General features: G+C 50.3%; 2 protein-coding genes across 3 annotated transcripts in view; both read left to right on the forward strand.

Moving 5' to 3' along the window:
• The window catches only part of CAPN5 (calpain 5), a 59731-nt gene extending 50148 nt beyond the window's left edge, over positions 1 to 9583 (forward strand). For both annotated transcript variants that reach the window (XM_075115179.1, XM_075115266.1), the window contains exons 9-13: positions 708 to 830; positions 1347 to 1543; positions 1881 to 2002; positions 5789 to 5925; positions 6264 to 9583. In XM_075115179.1, coding sequence (XP_074971280.1) covers positions 708 to 830; positions 1347 to 1543; positions 1881 to 2002; positions 5789 to 5925; positions 6264 to 6446 — 762 coding nt within the window. In that variant the 3' untranslated portion in view covers positions 6447 to 9583. The remainder of the gene's footprint in view (positions 1 to 707; positions 831 to 1346; positions 1544 to 1880; positions 2003 to 5788; positions 5926 to 6263) is intronic.
• Positions 9584 to 12710: 3127 nt separating this feature from the next.
• Positions 12711 to 13852, forward strand: part of MYO7A (myosin VIIA) — a 103970-nt gene continuing 102828 nt past the window's right edge. The window contains exon 1 of the mRNA XM_075115515.1: positions 12711 to 12796. The gene's annotated coding sequence lies outside the window, so the exon portion shown is untranslated. The remainder of the gene's footprint in view (positions 12797 to 13852) is intronic.

Below are 13852 nucleotides of genomic sequence, written 5' to 3' on the forward strand. Positions count from 1 at the left end.
CCAGCAATCATTTCCAACAATTTGTATGTCTGAATGATCAGATTCCAGTTCCTTTGCCCAAACCTTAGCACTGGTAAATTTACCAGGACAGGAGTAGTGTATGGGGACATTTCCTTCTAGCTGGGACTTCAGAAAAGGCCCTGCTCTGAAGGTCATCTCCTGGAACAAGCTCTTCTCTCCTCTCCTGCTCTGAACTGGGATTCTCAGTAACACGAGACAAGTCCTTGTGAGTACTTCATCTAAGAAGCAGATGAAGGATGGTCTGGTCCATTGCAGGAGTTGTCATCAAGGATGTGGGAGAGTTGTTTCCTGCTTCCAGCCCTGTATTAGCCTTCATCTTAGGTCTCTGTGAACATCAGTTCCTCCTTCCAGGCCTCGAAGGAGGTCTTGTGGCAGACTGCAAGGGGTGAAAGTCTTTGGTATAAGAGTGCATCTGGACTCCTTGGATTCTGCAGAGCAATTCAGAGGCTGGATTTCCCACTCTTTTTCTAAGATGAGTCAAAAAGGTCTCTGGCTTGGAAAGATGATGCCCCTTCCCAAGAGGAGTGGGTATGGGCTCTCAGTGCTGGTACAGAAGCCAGGCTGTCCCTGCAGTGGGGTGGGTGAGGAGGAGCTGAGGTTAACTCTACTATGTGACCGCCCCCACCCATGCCCAGTGATCCTGTCTCAGTAGAAGCCTTCCCTTACCTTCCTCCCTTTGCTTCTAGTATGTGTTTGATGTGAAGAAGGCAGAAGATGAAGTGCTGATCTCCATCCAGCAGAAGCCAAAAAGGACCAGTCGCAAAGAGGGCAAAGGAGAGAACTTGGCCATAGGCTTTGATATCCATAAGGTAGACCATGGTTTCTGCATGTTGGCCTGAATACCCCCATAAATTTGTTACTGGTGGAGTGGTACATCAGTCCTGCATGACCACGGGTATTGTTTATTTAAGCATTATCTGGGTGCCTCTGGGGTCCCTTCAGCACAACCTGCCCCCCTCTAGAGATGATGAGAGATTTCAGAGGTGAACAGTGACAGCATGGACAAGTTCTCCTTGCTAAAAGCAATGGTTAGTCTGTTACCTCCAAACGTTGAAATCCATTAGACTGATCCTTATGTGTTGCTTGCTGGGTCCCCAGTGTCAAGCTGGGATGCAAGAGGCGAGTCCCTGAGCCAACAGTTGGGAGAGCCATGTCCACATTTGTTTTCCATCCAGCCCAGTTGGGACCGTTTTGCTGGTTCCCTCAACTCCAGCTCTCCCAGCACTGTGGGGACCATTCCCTGCAGTCTGGTCCCCCAAGGTGGATACCAATACATAGTCAGTCAGTGCTGTCCTGCTGACTGTCCTGCTGTGGTCTCTGCCCAGGTGGAGCTGAACAGGAACTATCGGATGCACACCCTGCAGCAGAAGGTGGCCAGCTCTATTTACATCAACTCCCGCAGCATCTTCCTGAGGACGGACCTGAAGGAAGGGCGCTACGTCATCATCCCCACCACTTTTGATCCTGGTCATGTAGGCGAGTTCCTTCTCAGGATTTTCACAGATGTGCCTTCAGATTGCCGGTAAGGAGCAAGAGCAGTGATGGGGAGGAGCTGGCTATTTGGAGACAGCCTTGTGCTTTTGACATGTGGTTTTCCAAGTTGGAATTGGTCATAGCTTTGCCTGAAGCTGGTGTTTGGCTTCCTTTCAAAGGCGTCTTTACAGGTCTCCCCACAGACACACAGAGAAGCTCCCACTCTGGTTCTAAGCATGACATGGGAGAGCATCCCAAACCCAGATTGAGGAGATTGCAGTGGGGAGCAGAGTCTGGCTGTGAACAGTGCATCCTCCTAGAGCAAACTCTCTGGCCTGCCCGTGGGGTAAGGCTGGGCACCTCTCAAAGGCTGTTTTTCCCTGCAGAGAGCTGACATTGGATGAGCCACCACACACCTGCTGGAGTGGGATGTGTGGTTACCCGCAAGTGGTATCCCAGATTCATGTCCTTGCTGCAGCCGGGCTCAAGAATCAGGACTCCCAAGGAGGTACTAGTCTTTCCCTGCCTATTGTCTAGACCCAGAGGAGCTGGGAGGTGGTTGTTTCAGTGGGAAAAGGGGGATGTGGTTCCATGAGGTGGGACGTTGATGGGGTTTGTAATGTCCTCAGACTTTTTTTTCAGTGAACATGACTGATTCAGACACCAGAGGAGGAGAAAGTCCATGGAGAGTCAAACTCACTTCTTGCTGTGGCCTGATCTGGGAACTGTTATATTTAGGCTAATATCCTCTAATATCCTCAGGAGATCCTCCCAAAACTTCTCCAAAGCCCTTAGCGGGGGTTGTGTAACAATCCAGGCTTTCCTCCTGCCTATGAGCAGCTGTAAAGTCTGGAATCATATTTAAAGTCTTTTTACTAGAAGGAACAGAGAAGCAATGGAACAGGCTCATGTGTTGGGGTAGTCTTCATCACCAGAGGCTGGATAAATGTATACCAGTAAAGGGTAGACCAAATTTAGCTCATTTTGGGATGATGTGGATTGAAAGCCTCTCCCTCTATTTCCTTGAAGTCCTGCTCCACACTTGGCTGCTAGGAGCCCTCTGAGATGATCTGAGCCACCACCAGAACAGTGTACTGTCTTTCTGCCTCCTTAGTCCTCTAAAGATTCATTTTCATGGTCCTACCATGCTCTGGTGCAATTTTGACATCCAATACTTCTCTTGCATGAAAGACAGTAGAAGCACCATGCCTCACCATGTCCTGTGGCCGCGCAGAAACTCAAGGCAAGACACGCATGTCTTCTGGGGCATCTGGACCAAGATACCCAGGAGTAGTGATGACTTGTACTAGGAGATCATTGAAGTAGGGATGAAAGGTCTAGAGGTCATGATTAGAGAAGCAAATGCCTTTCTGCCATGGGAACTGAGCAACTCCTAGCCTTTCTCCCCCACTTCCTGAGTCAAGGACATGTGTTGAATGTGGCAAAGTTTAGCCAGGCACTTTCAAGCCAAATTTAAGTATAAAGTATTTAAAGTATAAAAAATAGAAAGCCTAAAATTTATAAAATCTAAATTAAAAAAAAAATTAATTTTTTTTTCACCCAAGCATTATTGTCAGGGCTGCGTATCACTAGACCCCTAAAAGTAACAAGCAGGATCCTTCATTAGGGCAAGGACTAACCCAATTTGCTTATTTATCACATGCCACAAAGGGAGTCTTTCTATCCCATCTGGTGTTTGGGGAGGGAATTTTACCCTAGGTAGGTTGGGGTTTTTTTGGTTACTCACAATAGCTCAGTGTATCTGTAGCAATGCAGGGAAATCTGTAGCTAAAGGTCTCTGAACTGTTCACGGAAACAAGGAGATTTATCTTTCCTTCAGACAAAGGTGCATGTGGATTCTGGAGCCATAAAACATTTTTTCAGCAAGAGGCCCTTGGGAATGACTGTTTTCCAGCTGTTTTCCAGCTGTTCAGCTCCCACCACCACCAGCCTGCCTGTTTGGTGCTTTCCAGTGCAATGGTGTTGCTCGCATCTCCCAGCTCAGGCCTTTCACACTACTTTGGAAATAGTGATTTACAGATCGGAATTTGGCTCAGGCTGATGGAACATAAGGATTTAATGGGACATCCCAAAAGACAAGGCTAGTTTGGAAAAAGAGCTGTGAAATCCAGCAGCTGTGTCTCACCAGGGGAGCCAGGTCCTTGAAAACAGAAAGCTAGTGAGGAGGTGGTCTGGCAATCAAAGATGTGGTGCTTAAATCCCTGACCCTTAGAAGGGGGTGGTTTGTTCTTCCTCATTTCCACATTTCGCTTGGACAAGAAAACTCTACCTGGCCTGTGTTTCCATCTTAGCCACTAATGGTGAGAAAATGCATTCTGTCAGTTAAATTTCTGTAGCAATAACTCATTCTCTACTGAAATTCCCAAAACGAGCACTTGTTTCTTAAGGGGAAAATATTTACTCATGAGGGACTCTTTCCCTCTCCTGGAAGCTCAGGTACTGTCCAGCTGTGGGCTGGTAGTCTCTGAACTTGGTAACTTTACATTCCATCTAATGGCCTGGTTGTTCCCGATGACTCTCTTGTTCCAGCTGGGATATTGTGCTAACCTTCTTTTCCCATGGACCTGTTACAGATCCTGTCATGAAACTCTTCTCTGGCTTCCCACTTACCTGTTTTAGAATCATAGAATCATTAAGGTTGGAAAAGACCTCTAAGATCATCAAGTTCAACCCCCAAACCAACACCCCCAGGCCTCCTAAACCGTGTCCCCAAGGGCCACCTCTACATGGTTTTTGAATGCCCCAGGGACGGTGACTCCCCCACCTCTCTGGGCAGCCTGTGCCAGGGCCTGACCGCTCTGGCAGGGAAGGCATTTTCCCTCACATCCAACCTAAACCTCCCCTGATGCAGCTTGAGGCCGGTTCCTCTCGTCCTGTCGCTGGTGACTTGGGAGCAGAGACCAACCCCCCCCTCACTCCAGCCCCTCTCAGGCAGCTGCAGAGAGCGAGAAGGGCTCCCCTCAGCCCCCTCTTCTCCAGGCTAAACCCCCCCAGCTCCCCCAGCCGCCCCCCAGCACACTTGTGCTCCAGACCCTGCCCCAGCCCCGCTGCCCTTCTCTGGACACGCTCCAGCCCCTCCAGGGCCTTCTTGTCCCGAGGGGCCCAAACCTGAGCCCAGCATTCGAGGTGGGGCCTCCCCAGGGCCGAGCACAGGGGCCCCATCCCTGCCCGGCTCCTGCTGGCCACACCAGTGCTGACACAAGCCCGGGGGCTGGTGGCCTCCTTGGCCACCTGGGCACGGCTGGCTCATGCTCAGCCAGCGTTTGCCTGCTTTCATCTCCTCCAGTTCCCACTCATTTCCCCTCGTGGCCCCCCAGTGCCTGATCTTTCTCTTCCCCATGTCTCTCACTGCCACCAATGATCCTTTTTGATGTTTGGTCTTCTCCCTGAATTCTTGCCCCCCAAAAATACTCCAAGAACTATCTTCACCTTTTTAAAAGCCTTTTAAATATATTTCCAACCTAAGGCTCCCCATTCATTGGTTGCTCATCAAACCTTCCCAGTGCCTAAGTGGTCTTATTTTTGGCTCTCATAAATTAGCATATCTTGGCACTTCATTTTGGCTCAACATTGTGCCATCTCTCATCACCTTGACCACCCAGCATTTTTCTTACCCCAGCATTAGCCATTATAGTGACAGCTCCTGCAGCATTCGAGCCTCATTCTGTGAGGAATTTAAGATATTCCAGTGATTTGCACATAGGGGTGAAAAGCACAGATGTAGCTGATGTAGCTATTATCCCTTTAACGTAAAACCAAGGTTAGCCTGGTTGGGAAGTATACAAGCTGCAGTGGAAGCAAGTGGGGTTTGGCAGCCTGAAGGCTCTTGATGGTCCTCTCGGTTTCCTTGTGTGAAACAAGCTCTGCGAACCCAGTTCTCTTCTCCATGGCTTTGTTTCTGCCTGCCTTCAGCAGAGCAAATCCGGAGAGGTGAGCAGGTCAGTGTCTTCCATGAAAGGTTTATCCCAAAGGCCAGGAGGATTTTGGGTGATGAAAGGCTGCGTATGTAGAATATGTGGTCAAGGAAGAGGTGGCCATTTCGTAGCGGCCCATCACCACCTGCCACACGGGGGCAATGTCATCTAACAGGAGTAAGCCTGAGCCCATCAGCTGAGCTTCATGGATGTCATCTGGGGTGTGATGAACTCTTTGCCAGATATCCATCTCCTCTGGTGGGCTGTGGAGAAAAAACTGCTGCATGACACCCCTGGAAAAGGGCTCTGAGGAATTACAGGAGCTACAACAAAGCAAAAATTCCCTTTTCTCTCCCCAGGAGCTGACCCTTATGTGATCATAAAGTGTGAAGGGCAAAAGGTTCGCTCTCCGGTGAAGAAGAACACAGTGTCTCCAGAATTTGACGTGAAAGGTCTCTTCTACCGCAAGAAGCCAGGACAACCCATCATTGTTCAGGTACCCAGCAGGCAAACAGTGAGCCAAGGGATGGAGACCCTCTCTCACTTGGACCCCTCCACCTGCCCTCTCCTCACACTCGCCACAACGGGTCTGTTCCCCAAGGCTGAGCATCATCAGTTCATGTAGCTGAACCTCTCACCACCGTGGCTGAGCCATGGCACCTGATGAATGCATGTCCTTCACCCCTCTCAGTAACAGAGTGAACCCCACACATGTTGGCCACCTCCACAGCTCCAGCTCAGAGCAGTTCCCCAATAACCCCTTCTCCTCTCTGGTACATGAAGGTTGGCTGCATCCCCCAAGGAGCTGACCTTATGTCTGTTTTGTTTCCCCAGATCTGGAACCACAATTTAATAAGTGACGAGTTCTTGGGCCAAGTGGTGCTCACGGGGGATCCCAGTGACCGGCAGTCAGTGCACACACTGCACCTCCAGGACAAGGGGAACAGGAGATCAAACGATCTCTCTGGAACCATCGCTGTAAGGCTGCTCAGCAGTAACATCCTCACCAACGTCTAAGTACTCAAGGACTCTTCTTCTGGTGCCAGAAATGTGTATATAAACATGCAGACGTACATACATATATATATATATACAGACACACATACAGAGCCTACCTACCATCTGCAAAGTGTATATGAACTATGCATGCATTCCACTCAAAGGAGCCAATCTTGTGTTTTCAATGTTAAAAAAATGGTGCCTTTCTGGGGAACCGCAACAATCCTTCTGCTGGCGTCCTCTGCAGCTCCCATCGCCGCCGTGTGCCCTGTGGGATTGCTGCAAGCACACTATGTATCCTGACAGCCAGAGCATGATGCCCTGATGCTGTTTGTTTACACGGGCTGGCACGCATGTGTCACCGCGGTCCCACCAGCTGCTTCAATGCATCTTCGAAGTGTCTGCTTGGTTTTAGAGTAGTGTGGGTGGAGTCATCTCCCATGAAACTGCCATTTAATAGCTTCTACATGCAGGCACCTCAGCAAAGAAGTGGAAAAGAGATTGGACTTTTTGGATGTTTTCTGGGTATGGGTTTTCACACTGCAACTGGAAAGAAAATGCACCAAGACAGACCCAAATCTACAGGGGCAACAAGACTAATGGTTCCATCATTTTAGGGATGAGCTGTCTCCTCCTGAGTCTTGTTCAACCCCATGCAACTCTGAAGGATACAAAGATGCCAACAACCGTGGTGGGACAACTGTTCTCTGGGGTCAAGTTTTTGAATCGGTCTGGACTCAGCTTCTGTGTGTGCCTCTCGAACTGCCGTGGTGCCTGCTGTCTCCATGGCTTCATGCAGTCCCCATCCCAAAAGCTCACCCCAGTAGCTGGGGTGGGTTGTATGCTCGGGCCGTTCAGTGTTTAGACTAGAGGAGATCAGTTACTCTGAAGGCCAAAGCATCAGGTCCAAGGGATGGGGAGCTTTGCTCAGTGGGTGCCATCTTTACTGCTGCATACAGTGCATCATTTCTCAGTGCCTCGCTTTCCCAAATTCTTTTTAAAAAATAGTGGGATTTTAGCTTGGCCTAGAGGAGAGAAGAGGAGCACTGCTCCCAGTGCAGCCTGAAAATATTGGGAATATTTAATTCATACCAGTGTACATCTCTCACATTTAATTTCCAGTCTCCTGGCCTGGAGGATGAGTTGCGCAGTGCTAGAGCCAGTCTCACGCGCACAACCCAAACCCATCCTCAGGGCCATGTCTAGGGCCGTGCCCTGCTCCCGTTTGCCATGAAGACTGTGTTTGTCTTCCTTATTCCACTGGGTGGCAGAATCTGGTTTCTTATAAACCGTCCTATATAAACCAAACAACAAATCCTTGTCTGGCCTTTCAGCAGCTGATCAGGGCAGGTTTCAAAGCATGTTTTTTCCTCCTGTTGTTAGGTTGGGGTTTTTTTATTCATGTGCCTTTAAAAATGGTGCAAGCTAAGGGATCTTTCTGTCAGGTTTTCTTACAAGCATACCTTTTGCAGTCTCCTGTATGCAAGTGGAAATTAATACATATGATGTAATCTTCTAATCCTGGTAAATTTTGGCCTGAGCAGAATCCTCTGCCTGCAAGGACAAGGAAACAGGAAAGCTTCCTTTTGCCATAGCAAGCAGCATTTCTGTTTGTCCTGCTAAATGCCCATGTTTGTGCTGCAAGTCTGTATTTTTTTAAAAAAGTCCCTAAAGATCTGCTAAGTCTATAACGTGATAAGGTGTTCCCAAAGTCACATCAGCAGCCAGCTCAATTCTTGGTACATCCAGAAGCATACAGTACAACTTCATCAATTTTTGTAGGCGGTTCTTCCCCTTTCCTCATCTTCAGAGTTTATCTCCTGTGCTTCTGAACTGGGGTTTTGACCATATTGCTTATTTTCTTAGGTCTTGTTTTCCGGGACTTAGAGGCAAGCAGTGGCCCACAGGATGCCCTTCCCAGGTCCCAGTTATTTCTGGCTTGTGCTGCGCACCCTCCAACTCCTGGTGCCATCTCTGGGACCCGGGTTAGTTCAGCATCTTGCAGAATTGACTCAGATGCTCCTAGTTTGGTAAAGTCACATTTTCACCCCATGGTCAAAACAAATCCTTGAATTTAGGCAGACCAGTTCAGAGATATTTTTATTTTATTCTTGTTTTGTTCATGGGACTCATCACTGAAAATAAATGGAAGCAGCATTGTGGGTCTAAAGGCATGATTTAGGTCTTAGGAGACAATCTCACAGGCTCATGTTCAGAGTGGTATGTGAGAGGGACTGTGATGCCCAAAGATATCTCACCTGGCAGGGAGAAGAGCTATTTCGCTAAGGGAGAACATCACAGGAGCGTCGCACCATCATCATCAGATGGGGGTAGCCAGCCTGCCTGCATTAGCCTTGTTTTCTCAGGCAATCAGGCTACCGATACCTTCAGCAAATGAAAGCCATTTGGCCAGGAGAGCCCTGACATGTGCCAAACTGCACCGTGATCCCCAAGGAAGGGCGCTGAAGCTTGCCGAGGAGTAGTGGTGCCCTGGTACCTGTGGGCAGCCTCCTTCCTTCCTACAGAGGATCAAGCCATAAAGAGAGGAAAAGCAGCTTTTTAACTGCTTCTCACAAAACAAAAAAAAAATCATCACACTATATCAGGACCAAAATGTCTTAATATCAATAATAGTTGTCCTTTTTTTTCTGAAAACTTTTGAAAAGATAGAGCAGAAGCTTTCTTCCCCTTACATTTCCAATGGAATAACAAAAATTACCTTCGTTGCTTTTTATTTTGGTCTTGTCTTGTTTGTAGAGCAGATGGGGAAGGGCAGATATTGAAATGCCGTTCCTAACGTCGACGCCTTTTCTCTTTGAATGAAGTAAATAGAAATATTCAGGGCCTTTTTTTTGTCTGAAGGGAGGGCAGGTCTGATAAGCACTTTCCACTGCCCTCCAGATCATGTAGGACATGTCTCTGATTTATTTTCCATTTCTTTTGTTAATCATTTCAATGGTTGCAAGTAGCCTGCCATTACTCTCTGTGAAATTCTTTTCTTGTTGACGTCTGCATGTTAAAACAGGCTATGACTTGTCTTCACCTCCAAAGGCACGGACGTGTCATGCTGCACAAGATCAGAGTGGTCCGAACAGAAAGCCAATGTTGTACAGCTGTAAACCTCCTATAAATAAATTGTGTATATTTTATTCAGACTCTCTGCCTTTAAAATGCTGTATTCTTCCAGAACACTTTGAATGGGCACAAGGTGGCTCTGCAGAGCCTTTTTAATTTGTGTGATTCACTAAACTCCATTCCAATTATTTTCTCTGCGGACTTTGAGACTGAGGCGAGGCAATCTGCATGAAGGTTTTACGCAAGGTTACACTGACGTTCACTGGGAAAAGCCCCCTCTGACTGTAAAAACCTTTGCATCCTATGCCTCAGAGTCACCACAATGCCACGGTTGCAAGATGATGCTGGAATATTTCTCTTTGGCGTTGGGTCTGCTACAGCCTGCAGCTTCCCACCTTAATGTTTTTTGAGCCTCACCTGGCTCAGAAAAAGCTAAAAAGCAGATCGCTAAAAAAAAAAAAATATGGGCAGAACAGCAGAAGGATGTGGGGTTTGGATGGCTTTCCCTCAAACAACAAACCTGCAGATTGCATATTGGGAGCGTTTGAAAAGCAAAAAGCCTGTCCCTGCCCATGGGAGTCTCCAGCCTTGCTGCTGTAAAGCACCACCCCACAGCAGTGGCCCAAGGGTTGTGCTCCCACCTCAGATTCCAGCCCCCAGCTCCATCACCTGCCTGTGCTTGAGGTCTCTGTAGCATGGAGGAGCTGTGCCCTTCTGCAGCCCGTCCTCAAGGGCCTGGAGCAGGCATCTGCAAAAAGCCTTTTTATTGTGGGTTGGGGACACCCATCCGTATCATAGAATCATAGGATCGTTAAGGTTGGAAAAGACCCTTTAAGATCATCGAGTCCAACCGCTAACCTATCACTGCCAACTGTATCATCCTGCTCCTGGGATCATCCCCAGGGCCAAAGTGTGTCACCAAACCCTAGACAGAGAAAGGAGCATCCTACTCTGCCTTCGCCACTGAAACAATTGCAAGGGCCGTTCTTCAAGGGGGGGGGAGCCTCACAAGCATCTCAACCACACAAAAGTCCTCTCCTGGATGATGTCCTGAGCAGTAGAAGGCACATCTGAGCACCTATGGCGCTGTTATACTTGTTGCTGGATATAGGACAAGAACTCTTGTGTAGAATAGGTGGCTTTACCAAGTCCTGCTTTGTGCATATTCAAAAAAAGGTCAGTGCAAGCCTGGATAAGCCACAAATCATCCTGTAGGCGTGGAGGTCATGCTTCCCCACCAGCACCCACATCTCAGTTTTGCTGGTACTGGGGCAGTGGGCTTGAAAGTGGTGGCTGCTTTGCAGCCCTGCCCGTCCCTGTGATGGTGGTGCACACCCACATGTGGGCTGGCAACACAGGTGGGGATACTGGAGGGATGCTGGAATTGGTGTGGGACCCCAGCACATCAGTGTGGAGACATGGGGAGCTTGTGCATGTTCAGAGACCAGCAGCAGGTAGTAGAGTGGTGCACAGCTCCAGGCACTAGCCAGCCCAGGCTCCCCAAGGGTCCTGCAGCATCTCCTTACCCCTCCAGCACTGCCGTCTGCCAGGGATTTCTACTCACTAACATTAAACTAACTAAACCAACACTTCAGAGTCTCCTTTGGACCTGCAAGAACATCTTCATGGAGGAACAGACATCCTACCATGGTTGCAAGATGATGCTGGAATATTTCTCTTTGGCATTGGGTCTGCTGCAGCCTGCAGCTTCCCACCTTAATGCCCATATACATTCCCCCACCCCCCCATATGGATATGAGCATCCTGCTGCTCAAAAGGACCAGAGCTACTAGCAAGAAGGGCCACAGAGATAGCAGGGCTTTCAGCAAGGAGATGGTTTCATTGCCTGTCCCTCTGAGGTGCTCAGGTGCTACCACATCCTTGGCCAATGTCCCAGGTATTAAATACCTTGGGATTAGCCCATGACCCACAGCCATGAGAGTCTGTGCTGAGTAGTTGTCCAAAGGCTCCTTGTGCTCTTCAAATCCTACCTCCAAACCCAGTGGTGCAACCCCATATCCCTGGCAGAGCCTCCCTCGCTGCCTCCCCGCACTCCCACTTGTGCTGGCCGCAAGAAAAGGCTGCCTGAGGCTGGGCCCTTTCCAGGCACATCGGATGCGATCCAGAGCAATGCAGCTCCTGGGCACAGCCAATATCTGCCCTCGCATCCACACAAACCACGTTGGCACAGTGAGTAGGGCTTGAGTGAAACCGGGCATGGCCCCAGGTGGTCATAAATCATCTCTCAAGCTTGAAGTCAACTAAGTCTATTCATAGCCGGTTCCCACGAGAAGGCTGGGCAGCAGCGGGGAGTTTCGAAGGGCTGGGGAAGGGACAGGGTGGCTGCACTGTGGCTCCCACATTTTGAGCAGAGGTCCTGGTGTGGCTTTGGAGGAGGGAGGCTTCCTCTTATTGCTCCTTACTTCTGCAGTATCACGAAAAAATATTCAGCCATCCCAGTCCCCAGGAGGGGTTCAGGCCCCCTCGTTCCACAGAGGAGCTTAGAAACACCTTGTGTGATAATGCTGCAAATAAAAAGGCATGTTTTGCACGATTTGCTAGCTAAAATGCCATGCTTTATACCTAAGTAAGAAAGCTCAGTGATGTTTCATAGCACTATTAAAAGCCAACCCCACCTTTCTCAGCAGGAAGGAAAAAAGACAGTAGCCCAGATTTAGGCAGGGAGTCACGAGGTCAGAGTTAAGCTTCTAGGCAAAACCTCAGCTCTGAGTTTCCTGGTCCTCAAGCGTTTCTCTCTCCCAGACCCCACATTTACAAGTGTAGGCTGGTGTATTCAAACCAGAATGCCTGTCAGCTCCTGGCCCCATCCCACAGCACCTCACTGAGGTCCCTTGCACACCCCTCAGACCTCTTTGCATGGGGCAGACCTCTTTGCATGCATCTCAGCCATCCCTTTGCCCAAGAAGCCATCAGACCTCTGCACAATGAGGACTTGAAAACGCAGCTTAACTCGTAGCAGGGCTCTTCCTGGGTACCACGGTGTGGGGCAGACCCCAAGGATGCAGGAGGATGCATCTTTGGGGTGTGGGGGTGCTTGGGGAGCGCGGCGCCTGCGGTGTCCCCGGGCTGGAGGTATCACACACACACACACACGCATCCCCACACCCACACCCCCACACCGGGGGCTGGCTGCATCCCGGCTCCTCCCCCGCTAAGAGGCTCAGCGGCGGGCAGGGCAGGCGCTGCCCTCGCTCGGTGCCGGAGGCAGCGCGGCTCCGCGCCGGGCACCAGCGCCCCTTCCCCGGCCCCGGCCCCGGCCATGCCCCGCTAAGGTAAGGCGGAGGGGGGCGACAGGCTGCACCCAGGAGGGACCGGGGTGAGGCCGGGGGATGCTCCGGGTGGGGTGCGATTGGTGCAATAGGGTGTTTAGGGGTGCAATAGGTCGGGGTGAGGTGCAATGGGGTGGGATGGACCGGGGGTACCCCCGGCGGCTCTGCATGGCAGCGAGCCTGCTCCAGAGCCCGGATCAAACCTGAGGAAGGGGCTGGGTCTGATGGGAGTAGGGGAGACGACACGACTGCAGACCTGGCAGAAATGCCCAGCAGCCCCGAGCCAGCTCGGCTCCTGCAGCAGGGATTACTGCCTCGGTAATTTCTAGCTGCTGCTTAATTTAGCTTGGGTCACCCAGCAGTGAGCTGGGGTGCGGGGCGGGGGGGATAATTCCTCTCCTGTGCTGCCGTATGCATCCCCCCACCCCTTTGCTCCACAGCCCTTTCATATTCCGGGATATGGCTGGAAGTGCTTAGGGATGGGGAGACGCTGTTGGAGATGTGCCTGCTGTACAGACCCACTGGCGGTGGCACAAGACCCCAAGTGCCTCCCCAACCCCATCGGTCCCTGGACCACCTCACCCTCTCCCTGCTCTGATCCAGCTCCAAACGCACCAGCCAGGTGGTTAAAGCACAACCAGCTCTCAGGCAGCTAGTGCTGCTCTTCAGAGAGCAGCAGGAGTTTCCCCTAGTTGCAGCACAGCACGGCTTGTGTGCAGGCTGTGTTTTGGTGACGTGTCCCCTGGGTCACACCAGTGCTGATAAGCAATGCCCAGGACCTTCCCGGGCTGTTTAATTAGGACCATCCCTGGGCAAAGAGTGAGAGCCAGCCCGGGACAGGCAATTCCCACAAAGCAGTTTGCATTTTGCTGCCTGGTTTGGGAGTACAGCGTTACGAGCATAGGCTGTGCTGGATCAGCTGAGCACCATACCAAAGAACACTCCCAGGCTTTCCTAGGATAGTTACAGTCATGATATCCTAACAAAGATGGAACTGGCATCTCTGGGAAGACTGGGGTGTACGGTGGAGGACCTGTCTTGTAGGCAGCACGGAGGGAG

The sequence above is a fragment of the Phalacrocorax aristotelis genome, chromosome 1 (genome assembly GCF_949628215.1).
Source record: "Phalacrocorax aristotelis chromosome 1, bGulAri2.1, whole genome shotgun sequence".
Lineage (NCBI taxonomy): Eukaryota > Metazoa > Chordata > Aves > Suliformes > Phalacrocoracidae > Phalacrocorax > Phalacrocorax aristotelis.